This window comes from Saccostrea echinata, unplaced genomic scaffold (genome assembly GCF_033153115.1).
Source record: "Saccostrea echinata isolate AGI-Se365-2 ecotype Australia unplaced genomic scaffold, CSIRO_AGI_Sech_v1 ptg000051l, whole genome shotgun sequence".
Classification (NCBI taxonomy): domain Eukaryota; kingdom Metazoa; phylum Mollusca; class Bivalvia; order Ostreida; family Ostreidae; genus Saccostrea; species Saccostrea echinata.
Genome location: NW_026889800.1, coordinates 3,797,775 through 3,813,287, shown reverse-complemented (window position 1 = coordinate 3,813,287; position 15,513 = coordinate 3,797,775). Strand labels below are relative to the sequence as shown.

At 32.0% G+C, this 15,513-nt stretch overlaps 1 protein-coding gene across 1 annotated transcript in view; it reads left to right on the top strand.

Moving 5' to 3' along the window:
* The window catches only part of LOC133203492 (interferon-induced protein 44-like), a 29,842-nt gene extending 22,816 nt beyond the window's left edge, over positions 1 to 7,026 (top strand). The window contains 3 exon segments of the mRNA XM_061339267.1: positions 5,003 to 5,149; positions 5,238 to 5,409; positions 6,046 to 7,026. Coding sequence (XP_061195251.1) covers positions 5,003 to 5,149; positions 5,238 to 5,409; positions 6,046 to 6,320 — 594 coding nt within the window. The 3' untranslated portion in view covers positions 6,321 to 7,026.
* Positions 7,027 to 15,513: the final 8,487 nt, after the last annotated feature.

Below are 15,513 nucleotides of genomic sequence, written 5' to 3'. Positions count from 1 at the left end.
TTTTAATTTTTGTAATATATCCCCATTAAGGACTTGGAGGGCTGGCCCCTAAATATTGGTATTCTATATATCTCTTGAACGAAAGGACATTTCTGAATAGTTGTTGAACAAAAAGTCTTCAAAATCACAAGACCTTTCATTTGATATCAAGAAAAAGGGGCTGACCCCTCAAACTAGGGGTTCAGAAGGGCCAAAAGTCTTTTATCTATAACTTTTTAATGATCAATATTTTGCTATAAATTACTGAAGCAAAAATGTTCATCGTAACATTCTGCACCAATATATTATAAAATTTTGATCATATGTTACGTAATAAGGGGCCATAAGGGGCCAGAGTGCTAAATCTTTGACACTTTGTATCTCGAGAAGGGAAAATATTTTGATAAGCAATATTGAACAAAAGATGTTCAGAATAATGTTCTAAACAATATACACCCTTTTAATTTTTGTAATATATCCCCATTAAGGACTTGGAGGGCTGGCCCCTAAATATTGGTATTCTATATATCTCTTGAACGAAAGGACATTTCTGAATAGTTGTTGAACAAAAAGTCTTCAAAATCACAAGACCTTTCATTTGATATCAAGAAAAAGGGGCTGACCCCTCAAACTAGGGGTTCAGAAGGGCCAAAAGTCTTTTATCTATAACTTTTTAATGATCAATATTTTGCTATAAATTACTGAAGCAAAAATGTTCATCGTAACATTCTGCACCAATATATTATAAAATTTTGATCATATGTTACGTAATAAGGGGCCATAAGGGGCCAGAGTGCTAAATCTTTGACACTTTGTATCTCGAGAAGGGAAAATATTTTGATTAGCAATATTGAACAAAAGATGTTCAGAATAATGTTCTAAACAATATACACCCTTTTAATTTTTGTAATATATCCCCATTAAGGACTTGGAGGGCTGGCCCCTAAATATTGTTATTCTATATATCTCTTACACGAAAGGAAATTTCTGAATAGTTCTTGAACAAGAAAACTTCAAAATCACAAGACCTTTCATTTGATATCAAGAAAAAGGGGCTGACCCCTCAAATAAGGGGCTCAGAAGGGCCCAATTTCTTTCATTTATAACTTTTTAATGATCAATATTTTGTTATAAATTACTGAAGCAAAAACGCTCATCTTAACATTCTTTAACTATATATTATAAAATTTTCAAAGTAATGGGCCATAAAGGGCCAGAATGCCAAATCTTTGACACCCCGAACAAGGGGAAATATTTTGATCAGCAATATTGAACAAAAGATGCTCAGAATAATGTTATAAACAATATGCATCCTTTCACTTTTTATAGATGAATATCTCAGTCAAGATCTTGACTAATCCAAAATCAGACGGAAGACCCACTCGTTGCTCGCAACGAGAACCATCTAGTTATTATTCTTTTTTTTTTTCCTTACCGATTTTGTGCAGAAGATTTCTCGGAGATCGCTTGATCGATTTGCTTCAAATTTTCAGGGTTAATGCGTTGCTATCTGAAGTTTATAACGGCATTTCAGTTTTTGAAAAATCACTTCCGGTCAGAAGTTATCGCCCTTTAATCGATTTTTTGATAGACCTTGTGTCTGCACAAAAACTCAAGAACGACAAATGCTAGAGTGTTGCAACTTTCAGTGGTGATAGAGGACATGTTCTAGTTGTGCACCTTGGTTTTGAAATTTTCCGGAAGTGCGAAGTATGGAAGCTCGGTAGGGGTCAAAATTTAGGACGTGATTTATACGTGAATTTTAGAGACATTTTTTTAAATAACATTTTAAATTGATGTATTTTGTTAAAACATATTGAACAAAAAGTCTTCAAAATCACAAGACCTTTCATTTGATATCAAGAAAAAGGGGCTGACCCCTCAAATTAGGGGCTCAGAAGGGCCAAAAGTCTTTCATCTATAACTCTTTAATGATGAATATTTTGTTATAAGTTATTGAAGCAAAAATGTTCATCTTAACATTTTGCAACTATATATTATAAAATTTTGATCATATGTTACGTAATAAGGGGCCATAAGGGGCCAGAATGCTAAATCTTTGACACATTAAATCTCGAAAAGTGAAAATGTTTTGATAAGCAATATTGAACAAAAGATGTTCAAAATAATGCTCTAAACAATATACACCCCTATAATTTTTACAAGACATCCCCATTAAGGACTTGGAGGGCTGGCCCCTAAATATTCTTATTCTATATATCTCTTAAACGAAAGGAAATTTCTGAATAGTTGTTGAACAAAAAGTCTTTAAATTCACAAGACCTTTCATTTGATATCAAGAAAAAGGGGCTGACCCCTCAAATTAGGGGCTCAGAAGGGCCAAAAGTCTTTCATCTATAACTCTTTAATGATGAATATTTTGTTATAAGTTATTGAAGCAAAAATGTTCATCTTAACATTTTGCAACTATATATTATAAAATTTTGATCATATGTTACGTAATAAGGGGCCAGAATGCTAAATTTTTGACACCTCGATCAAGGAGAAATATTTTGATAAGCAATAATGAACAAAAGAAGCTCAGAATAATGTTTTAAACAATATGCATCCTTTCACTTTTTACAGATGAATATCTCAGTCAAGATCTTGACTAATCTTATCCAAAATCAGACGGAAGACCCACTCGTTGCTCGCAACGAGAACCATCTAGTTATTATTATTATTATTATTATTATTATTATTTTTTTTAAAAGCCTTAATGTTTTAGTATAACAGTGACTTATGTTAAAATGAAATCTTCATGCAAAAGGAAAATTCCATTTATTCTGCTTACAGACATACATGTACTATTTTCATAGATTCTTGGAAAACATTCGCCTTTACGCTGACAATTTTATTTAATGGTTAACTTTAATTATAATTGTCAAGATTTTCACAACCGTTTTATAATTGAGACCAGTATCATATTTTTGTCACAAGCAGTATAAAGAAACATGAAAATGTTGTTGGGAAAATTAAATAAAAAAGAAAGTAATGATTGAAGAAGGTTTTAGCAACCCAAAGCTCTATTTTAGCACCTTCTCGCTCAAGAACAATGACCACAGTAATTATCAGTAAATCTCAGCATCGACAGCACATCAACAGTATTTATCAGTATTTATCAGACTCAACAGTAAAGACGACAGTAATTATCAGTATTTATCAGAAACAACTAAAATTATCAGTAACAACAGTAAGAATAACAGTAAATATCAGTATTTATCAGCAAGAACAGCACAGTATCAGTAATTATCAAACATTATCAGTAAATTTTGGGATTCTCAGCACTTTTTTCGTCCAGTAGTGAGATAATTGGTTACAAGCTGTGGACCAAGGAAATCTAGTAGGCATAACTTTCCTTGATTTTAGCAAGGCATTTGATTTGGTAAATCATGATATCCTTATAAGTAAACTTCAATCATATCACTTTGACCAAATGGCTATTAAATGGTTTCATTCTTATCTAACCTCAAGGTCTCAGTGTGTAAAAATAGGTACATATTCCTCTGATTTCTTGCCTATCACAGCAGGAGTGCCCCAGGAATCTATCTTAGGTCCCTTATCGTTTTTATTGTATATAAATGATCTCCCTTTACATGTAAATAGAACAGATATTGATATATTTGCTGATGATGCAACCTTACATACACATCATAAAAATGCAGAAGGTATTGAGAATGCCCTTAACTTTGATTTGTGTGAGATTGAAAATTGGTGTTCCAAAAATCAAATGGTGTTGAATACCAATAAGACAAAATGTATGCTTATGGGAACTCAACATAGAAAATCAAAGATAAATTCTCCTGAATTAAATTTATATGCTTCAAACAAATTAATTGAAAATGTTGAATCTGAAAAACTTTTGGGAGTATATATTGATCATTCATTGCGCTATAATTACCATATTGACTCAGTTTGTAAATCTTTGTCGTATAAATTATATACCTTACGCAGAATTAAAAAATTTCTCCCATTACACACAAGAAAACTATTCTATAATGCCTACATTCTGCCTTCTTCAAATTATTGTCTAACTATTTGGGGTAATGCGCCAGGTGCTGGCAAAGATAGAGTTTTTAAATAGCAAAAAAGGGGAGCCCGGATTATATTAGATGTGGCTTATGATGCCCCCTCACTACCATTATTTGAAAAACATGGATGGCTGACCATATATGAGTTGATTGATTTTCATAAATATGTATTACTGTACAAAACACTTCATGGTATGGCACCTGATTATTTAAGAGACTCTTTTGAATTTATTTCTTCTAATAATTATGTTTTACGATCTGAAACCAACTATGACCTTCGTCTACCGAAATATCGAACAAATCAATATAAAAATTCTTTTCATTATTCCGGTGTTCATTTATGGAACAAATTACCTTTGTATATACGTTTTTCACCAACTGTACACACATTTCGTAAAAATGTGGAAAAATTTATTATAACTTGCCGCAACACTGTTTAAGTAACGTAATTCCATGTCCTAAACTTTTAATTGTACTTGTATTTTTACATCATGTTGTATTATTTAATTAGTGTACAATGTTTTCATACATGTAATTGTATTATTATTGATATGTTTAGAGGGCCCCGAGGAAGACTAGTGCATTGCACTAATCGGGTTACCCTCTTTAAATAAAGTATTATTATTATTATTATTATTATTATTATTATTATTATTATTATAAGGATATAAAGGGATATATAAGGAAAATCTTCAAAACTCATCAAGAACAGCAACGTCATGATTATTCATACTAAAGCGGAATCATCCTCTGGTAGTGTAGACTCATTTTTGTTCAAATCTTGGCCCTTGTTTATAGGGTGGGGCCACAAAAAGCGATCAAAATTGTACATAAGAATACACATTTATTGGGAAAGAAATAATCTGATGCAAAATAGCAGGACCAAAGTGACTCAAGTGAGCGTTGTGGCCCAGGGGCCTTTTGTTGTATTTTATGTATGCATTGTAAAATCTGAACAAATAAAATGGAGGCCATTATTTTTTCTTATATAGTTCAGAATGTACCAGGTCCGAAAAGGTAGATCCGGAAAACCCTTGAACTTCAGACTCTGTGACACAAGAGGACTTGAGAAAGATAATGGAATTGATCCACAGGAACTCTGCTATATTCTGGACGGAAACATGCCTGACAAGTATACGGTATCAAAAAATATTATGAAACTTTTTATATCTGAAAATAATATACCATATTGCGTATATCAGATTTGTAAAGGGATTTTTTTTTCAGTTTAATTCGTCGACACAGTTAAGCCCTGACACTCCTGGTTTTATTAAGTTGCCTTCTACTAAAGACAAGATTCACATTGTTGTGATTGTTATGGACGCAACAAGTGTAGACGTACTACCTGATGAGATTATTCAGAAAATAAAAACCTTGCAAGTCAAAATAAACCAAAGAGGTTTGTTTTCAATATCACCTAATCCTCTAGCAAATGTCTGAATATTCTTTGGCTGTAATACAATAAAAAAAAGTCTAATAGAAATGAAACTCTAACCATTATGAAATGTTGATTTAATTTTCTCATAGGAATTCCACAAGTACAGTGCAGGAAACTAATTTTGTTACAGCATCGATGCTGATTTGAATGCTTCCTTTGCTTGCTGATTTGAATGCTTCCTTTGCTTGCTGATTTAATGCTAGTAATCCTTATCCTGATGCTGTTTTATAATTAGGTCAATGCTACCGGAAGTAGCATCATGCTACCGGAAGTAGATAATGAATTTCAGCATTGCCGTTTAAAGCAATAAAAGTGCCTTTTACAATTATTTGATCATAATATCTCAGTATGTATCAATAATGTGAATACTTTAACCAATATTCTTTCTTTCTTTTTTAATTTTTTACTGAATTAAAAGTCATTGATTTTCTGATGCTAGTAGGATAATGCTGATTTTTTGTAGGTCAATGCTGGTTTTATCCTTTGCTTGCTGATGCTGATCCTGGTAATGCTGTTTTTTAAATGCTGATGCTGATGCTAGCTTGATCCTGATGCTACTAATGCTTATGCTGATGCTGGTTTATGTAACAAAATTAGTTCCCTGCACTGTAGTTCTCCTTACAAAAATTGACAAGGTTTGTGAGGCGCTACAAAAAGATGTGTCCAGAACGTTTTGTGTCCCTGCCATTGGTGAACTGGTTGAGAAGGTAGCATCCATGGTGGGGCTTCCGCGAGCGCATATAGTCCCAATTAAGAATTATGAGTGTGAAATGGAACTTAGAGAAGACATCAATATTCTTGCGCTTCTTGCTTTGAGACAAATTCTTAATTTTGCTGATGACTATCTGACAAATTTTCTCGATGAGAAGTAAATGTGGCAAATTTTTACATGCATACAATTTTGACAACTTACAACATATATTTTGTAAAACACAATTATCTTCAACTTCATTATCAGAAAGGAGTAGCATCCCTTCAACTTTTTCTGTGTCATGTTCATAATCTGAAAAATTGTAGTTTAGTTGATGCTAGTACTTGATTTTAATTTCAAGTTTTATTTCTAGATCTGGAAAAAGGTGCAATGATTCTCCTTGCAACTTCTTTACTCGAATAATGATATATCATGTTTTGTATACCAACAGATAAGTGTAAGTGATAATTTCCTACCAGTACAATTATGAGGAAGTAGTATTTTATGTAAGTTTTGTGGACATGAATTTTTGTTCAAGACAAATTCCACATAAATTTACAGGATAAAACTTTGTCAATCAGTTTAGTGAAAGATAACTGAAAATTTATTGAAAGATGACTGAATGACAATTTTCTGCCATTTAATTAAGCACCATTCTAGGCCTTTTATTGAACATTCAGTTGACCGAATGGTGCAGTTTCATTCCTGATTTCACTGTTTAATGGGCTATGTAGATCGGTGTGATAAATGCAAGTACATGTATGCAGTGTTACAAAATTTAGAATTCAAAATGGAAGTGACAATAGTGTATATTTTGTTTATACAAATCCATTTGTTTCATATTTAACTTTGTTTTCAAAAATATTAATTTGGAAGTTTTATTTTTTCTGCATTAAATGGCTTAAGAAAAAAAATGATGTCCTTGTTAGCTAGAATAATTGCTATAATGTATACAAATTTACCTGATAAACACCTAGATATTGTATACTAAAGAATTGCGTGCTTACACAGATATCAATATTTTCTCAAATTAAAATAATGAAGGGATAAATAAATGTAAAATCAAATTACTGCAATCGGGAAGTGCTTGATTTACAGCCATGTATAGAAACTGCAATATAAAAAAAATACATTTATGAGCTGGGTTCGAGGGCAATATGCATTTTGTAGGACCCACGCAAACCAAACTTTTAAATTCTTTTCTAATACAATTATTTTTGCTAGTTTGACCTTATTTGCATTGAGATGACAAAGTTTTATGTAAATTTCATTCACCCACAATCCCAGTCTAAATCGGTCAATTCCGTAACTGTCAATCAAATTAAGTTTGACGTTAAAACCGTAATAGTTGTCCAATCTCAGCAATCGGTCCAACATATCATCGAGCGGTTCAATATCGAATATTTTTTGGACCTCTCGATAAAACCATTGGAAATGTAAGCTTTTCAGTATCGATTTATATAGACTTAGGGTACAATTAATTAAGAAGTCTGTATGAATATTTTCTTATGTGAGTATATCTTGCACAAATTTTTACACAGCTAACATTTTTAGGTCAACTGAAAGGTCAATTGAAGAAGAAAATTATACAGGAATTCTAGATAATATCTAGGTAATTCAACAAGATTTTTTTTATAATATACAATGCAAAAAAGTATTTGCAGAGATTGTAATGAGCATATAGAGTTGTAAATAATAGATTAATAAAAAGACAAAAATACCTAATCTATGTACATTAAATGCAATTCAAAGAGCAAGAAAGGCCTATGTGAAAGGGAATGAGATTGGTCAAGCACTATCTGTTTAGTCAGAATATTGCCAAATGAGGGTACGTACAGGCAAATAAATAAATCTATTTTGAGATTTGTTAACGATCACTAGACTAACTCTTTTGTTGATCCCGGTCATCCTGCTTTTGGGCAAAACAGCTTTATCCATAAGTTTATTATTGTTTTAGTGTATAATTCTATGGACCCTTTACAATGTTGTACCGTTAAGGCTCTTATGCCTCTTGTTAAAAAGAGACTTGTTGTTTACATAGAGTCTAAACATCATTAAAATAAGGGCATGTATATAGATTTTTATGCCTCCTCTTTTCCCAACTGCTATGAAAAAGGGACAAAACACATGTGTATATTGAAGTTGTATTTTATTGATCAAAATAAAGATTTTGATCAATCAACAAAAATGTAGTTAATATAAGCATCAAAGGTTTCCAACAAATATGGACAATTGTTCTTTACACATATAAAATATTTCTTACATACATGTATAATAATAACAGAACACAAACTCTATATGAACTACTGTTTGCCAAAAAACTATTGTAAAAACATGTATATACAGTTTTCTTCATACAAAATCAAAACAAAAATTTAACAGGTAAATACAGAGAGTATACAATGTAATTTTTGTCTTAAATCTTCTAACCTTGGCAAAGGTGGGGTCAATCATCCACCAGTTGAGAAGATCATGTTCATGATGATCTTTGAAACGACCCCAACCGAGCCACTGCGTGTAAATCATTTTGTAAGTGTTTTTAAGAAGAGCAGTTAGCATCTATGATTAAGACTATACGCATATATGCATAATGCAATAAACAAGACAATCAAAGAAAATAATCTTCGTACTAAAATTTCAAATATCAATTTCTTAGTACGTGAGATCTAAATAAAATGACAGATGAGCACTGGCCCCGATTTGACAACGGTTATAATGATCTTGTTAGCAAATATAACCTATCATTGAGTCGTTCTTTGATGGGCCTATTTTTTATGCTTGATTTGACTGCAGATCAGGTCATATAAAGGTCTTACGGCGGTTGTGGACCCGCAGTCGACAGGGGATGCCTACTCCTCCTAGGCACCTGATCCCACCCATGGAATTTTCAGCAGTCCATGTTTTATGCCTGTTCACAGATTTGTATTGTTTGCAGGTTTTATGAGATCGATCACTGTTCGTTATCTTCACCTATTTCATTCATACAAGATACATATTATGATAAGAATAGAGATTTGATATTATTTACAAATAATAAGATTTAAATAAAGATAAAATTCAATTAATAAATTATAGGATTAAATGCAATTATAAAGATGAAATGCAAGTTACAAAACTGGATGCAAAGAAAAACTTACTTGATTTACAAATAATTAATAATAATGTTAATAGAGAACCATTAAATTTTTAAACTTTTAAATAGAAAGTTTATATAGGCTACAAACTAGCTGATGTAATGATTAAAAGATCAAATTCATATACAAATACAAATTAAAGGATGCAAATAGAGATTGGATACAAGTAAGAAATACAAAATGCAAAGTACAAATTATTAAAAAAGATTGATTAGATACACAAATACAGATATAGCAAGATTTAAAAATAATATTAATGGTAGACGGAGAGTAAAAACATCAAAATAGGACTTGTGCAAAGACAGGTATCTCCAAAATCAATAGGCTACAAAAAGTCTCTCCAGTCCAAAATGAATGAATTGCAATTTAAATAGTTACAATAGTGAAAACTGAGACTGTTGTCTGTGTGGGAGTTAACGCTAAATAATTCACTGATTTAAGCCGTAAAACTACGTGTGAGATGAACCTCCAATCCGGTTTGATATTTTCATCGTTGGAAGTTGGAGAGGTTAATGAATGTGGATATTTTTGACATATAAATACAAATTTCGTTAAATAAATCAACACTCCCTCTGTTGCAAACAAAATTATACAAGTCACTTTCATAAAATAAAAGAGCTTTCAACAAGTGTTTTTTTTTTTTTTTTTTTTTTTTTTTTTTTTTTTTTTCAAAATGCTGTGTAATTCATTTCACAAAAGGATTAATTATTAAGTGCTTCATTTTGCCTTGGGGGTCCTACATATATCTACATGTATCTCAACACTTGAAATTTTGCATTAAGATTGACACATTAAAACTGAACACGATCCGTAAAAAGGAATGAAGCAGAATTTATTCAAACACTTCTATCTTAAGAAGAAGAAAACACTTGCTGTGGCCTTCAACTCGACATTGAGATACATCGATGACGTATTGTCAATTAACAGTAGTTACTTGAGGTATTCAATTCCTAATAGCCTCAGAGTCAATAAATTTGAATACATAACAGATGTGTTAAGGTGGAATACTCAGTATATTTAGTCATAATTCCCATTTATAACAATTAGCATGTAAGAATGGAACGTGTCCTAATTAATGACCTTGACATTTGTTGAAGAGTTATCTCCCTCTTTTTTAAGTAATAAAAGTCAATTTTAAAAAATCTATACATGACAAGGAGCACACGGCGGGTGTGACCGGTCGCAGGGGATGCTCACTCCTCCATGGCACCTGATCCCACCTCTGATGTTTGGAGGTCCGTGTTTGCTCTGCTCCTATTTTGTATTGTTTAATGGACTTTTGAGCTTGGAAAACTTTAAATTCATATGTCGACTCGATATATCCCATTGAGTTTGAAATAAAAGATACCACATACTCTGACATATCTGTTTCAAATTTGGATATTTAACTAAAAATAGACGTTAATGATAACATAACAACAAAGCTTTATGATAAACGTGATAAATTCAATTTTTCAACCGTTAACTTTCTTACTTATGTAGCAATATACCCTGATCACCTGCATATGAAGTTTATATCTCCCAGTTGATTCGATACGCAAGAGCATGCTCTACGTATGAATAATTTCTAATGCGAGGCACGCTATTGACAAACAATTTGATGAGTCAAGGGAATCGTGTGAATTTAAGTCATCATTTCGCAAGTTTTATGGTCGATACAATGACCTGTCAGCGATTAAAATCTATCGTTAAGTCAAATGCTGACTGACGTTTTTCATACCAATTGTTAGGCCATTATTTACACAACGGATCGTCTTCAGATTTTTCCGTTTTTCCTGATCATGACAAGGAGCACATGATGGGTGTGTTTTATTTAGTGTAACTTGAAAGAAGAAGTAGAGACAATCATTAAATCTAACATGTGCGTTCAAATCAATCCTGGCTGTATTTCACTCTAGATACAATTTGTAATCTGCTGGAATTTTAAGAGATAAAACAAAATAATTATCATATTTAATGAATTAATACAATGGAAATACCCCAATATCTTCTTATTTTCAGTATATTTCTTAATTCATTTTTCATGAGTGTACAATTGTCATTTTCATTTATATATATATATATATATATATATATATATATATATATATATATATATATATATATATATATATATATATATATATATATATACATATATATATATATATATATATATATATATATATATATATATATATATATATATATATATATATATATATATATATATATATATTCTTTGTAAGATATAATTTGTCCTACGCAAAGACGCTATAATGAAAAAAAATCCACAAAACTATAATTAAAACTAAAATAATGTTCCTGACAATGATTTAATTCAATTAAGACTGCAATGGTTAAAAAAATATATGAATTAGCTTTTACAAAACACCCCTACCCCACTCATGAAGATTTTTAGATCACTTTATGTGAAATGAAATGTGAAGAAAACGAACAGTAATCAGGCTTAAAATTCTAATTAAACAAGTAGGTAAATAAGTAAGTAATTTAATTTTTAAATGTCACATGCCAGATACTACAAATAAAACGACACAGTTACAATGGCATGTAAAATATTGGCATTCTGTCTCAAAGAAATATGAGACACTAAAAAAATGTATAAATTATGTTATCTTTTTCCACAAATTTAAAACTCTTAGTTACCCCAGGGCTCATTTAAAACATCTGCATGTTTAATTCTTTTGTATAATTATTAAGAATAGTGTTCTGTTTACCACAGCCTGTATATCAATGTAATTCATTAAAAAACAAAACATCATTTTCACTGAAACAATATAATGGTGAGCGGGCAGAGCAAACAGGAATCTCTAACAACAGAGGTGGAATCAGGTGCCTAGGAGGAGTAAGCATCCCATGTCGACCAGTCACACCGGCCATGTGTCCATTATTATGATCGGATAAACAGGAAAACCGGCGGACAATTCAGTTTGAAAGCTTCCTGACATAGAGTAGGTCCAAGTTTATTCAGATCATGATCCCCGGGGATAGGGATGGGTCACCTTGGGGGATTTAAATTTAACATGGTAGAATACATGTATTTAAATTAAAATGTTTTAAAATTTTCTACTCAAGAAAAGCAGGGACATAATAAGTACAAAATGTAATATTTAAAATAAATTATGCAAACATATTCAGGTCGTTTGTTCAAAATATGGCCAAGAGGGGCATTTGAATATATAGGGGAAAATATGTAAAATCTTTTCAAAAAAGCAGGATCGTGATTAAGTTAAAATAAGTGAATGGGCAACATTAGGGAATCAAAGTTTACTTAGGAATTTATTGCATTTTTTTTTAATCTTCTCCTTCTCAAGAACAGGAAGGTCATGATAAGTGATATCAATATGCAAGCATCTTCAGTTGAATACAGATTCAATTCTAGTTAAATTATTATCACTATGAGTAGGTTGGGGTCACACGAAGGGATCAAATCTTCACGTGAACATATAGGACATAATGGACACTGGGATTAGGATGGGGCTAAAATCAGTTATTAGAATTTTCCACAATGCATGTATAAAGGAAGAATTTTTTTTTACTTCTTTTCTTCAGAACAGCAAGGTTAGTCAAATCATTTTGATATTGAATCATACATGTTGTGTGGATTCAAGTTCACTATACATGTAACTGTAAACACTCGGGGCTAAATGAGGCCATTGGGTCAAATATGTTTTTTTTCATTTGATAAAAGAGGGGAATTGTTTTTAAACGGATTTTCTTCAGAGGAGCAGGATCAAGGTAATTCTTGTCTTTGAAAAACATTTAATGTACGAAGATGTGGTATTTTGTCTTATATTTATTTATCTATAATTAACAAGTCTACCCGACCATTAAGAACTATGTTCTTTTTGTATTTTATATTATAAAAATCCTTGTATAAATCTCTTAATAAATTTGACCTTTCAATTACATTATTTACAATGATTAATTATGATAGGTGATTAGCAAATGGTAATTACTTCTCTCAGCAGAATCCAATAAATAGAGCCCTGCCCAGCATCAGGACAATTTGCCAGATGGTTCATTTGACCCCTGACTCTTGGGTCACAAATTTCAAAATATTGGAGAATAATTATGCAGTGTGTTTATCTGCTAAATATCCATGAGCAGATAAGAAAATTTGCAATGAATTCATGCATTTTCACAAGATACTCAATAGAGCCCCCCCCCCCTTTAAGGACATACGAAACATACCTTACCTACTGATAATTTTTCAAGATATTCTTAATTTAAGAATATAATGCCATCAGATGTTCGTCGACAAAAAAACAGCATGTATTACCAGGGGTTTTGAAAAGATACCAATTGATGAAAATTCATGTATAATTCAAAGAAAAATACACAATAATTACTAAACACATATTCTAGATGTTTTGTTTATCCAAACTTGTTTTAGACGAAGTGTACAACAGCATATATAGACATACAAATGTAGCACACAATTCCTTTAAGTATTGGAACTCTTCAACTCCAGGGAAAACGACAATAAAGTTCAAACTACGTTGCGTATGTCCTTAACCCAGGGGTCACAAAATTCTCAATTTTGAAAGAGGCCCCCTTGCTCATCATAACCATGCTTTTACTTTATCTACTAAATATTCAGAAGAAGAAGATATTCCAAAAACTTATACATTTTACTATATAAATAAATAGAGGCCCGCCAAACACTAGAACCCCTAACCTAGGCGCCATGAAATTCATAATTTTGCAAGAGGCACCCTTCCTCATTATAACCCTGCACTTATTTTAATTGCTTAATACCAAGAAGATTAGCAGATTTTCAAAGTATTTATGCATTTTCACTATTAATCAAAAGAGCACCACCGTCACAGAAGCTAAGTCGGTAGAGCGCTCGCTCCGTGATCGGAAGATCGTGTGTTCGAATCACGGCCGCGACTGACCTAGGTCGATAAAAAATAGGTAGCAACTGTTCCTTTGCCAAGCACTCGGCACTTTGAAGTGAAAGTTGCTGGTCTTTCGGACGAGACCTTAAAAATCGAGGCCCCGAGTCACGGTAGGCGTTGGCACGATAAAGAACCCTCACTGCTCAGTGGCCCAGAGTGCAGAGTAAAGGTCTAAATTTGAAGCCCTTGACCGGTGTATGATCGGATTTCTATATGAGTGAAAAATTCTCGAACGGGGCGTAAAAAAATACAATTAATCAGTCAATCAAAAGAACCCCACACAAACTAGAACTCCTGATCCTGAGGCCATAAAATTCAAAATTTTGGAATAGACTCCCATTCTTATCATAACTATGCATTTTGTTTGCTTATTAATACCCAGGAGTAGATAAGAAGATTTTCAAAGAATAAATGCATTTTCACTATACAATCAATAACCCCCCTCCCCCAACACTATACACAACCCCATACCCAGGTACCATGAATTTTGAAAGAGGCAGCCTTGCTCATTATAACTATACATTTAGTTTGTTTGCTTTATACCCGCGAGCAGAAAAGAGAATTTTAAAACAAATAAATGCATTCTCACTCTTTATTCAGCCCCCCCCCCCCCCATCCATACACGCACATACAACACCAGAACCATGGGCCCATAAAATTTTAAAATTTTAAAATTTTGGAAGAGGCACCCATCAAAAACAGACTGAAATAGTTTAGCTGAGTGACCTTAGAATACCTTAGAATACGCGGTTTAAGGATAACAGAATTTTTTTTACATGCACAAAACAAATTCTCCTTCAGATTTTGTTTTATTTTTATGAGTGCTTTTCTTTATTCAAATCCCCGATTTTGAGTGTCAAGACGTCACAGTTTCTAATATAGGATGGGAAATTCTTTATCATTTCACGTTGCAACACCCTAAATCTAAACAGATTTTTCTTTCTGTCATGTTAAAATATAATAAAACAATTAGTAACTTTCTTTCACATTCTTTTCTTTTAATTATTAAATCGAGATTTCCGTAAACACACCTGTAATCACATACACACATGCATCAGATAAAATTTACTTTGAATTTAGTAAATACATAGCTGGACTACAGATCAATTTGATAATTTAATATAAATATTTTTCAGCATTGTTTGAGTCTAAGTTTAATCACTTGAGATCCACAAAGGGGAATAACACTAAAGCTATAGTTAACACTACATATATAGGAAATGCTCTTTCGAGTGCTAGAGTTAGTCCTTCTGTTCTCGATGTATTACATAAAGTAAGAACCACGATTTTCAAAAACTTTATTTGTTGAGATTTATCCATGTACTTATTGTACAGT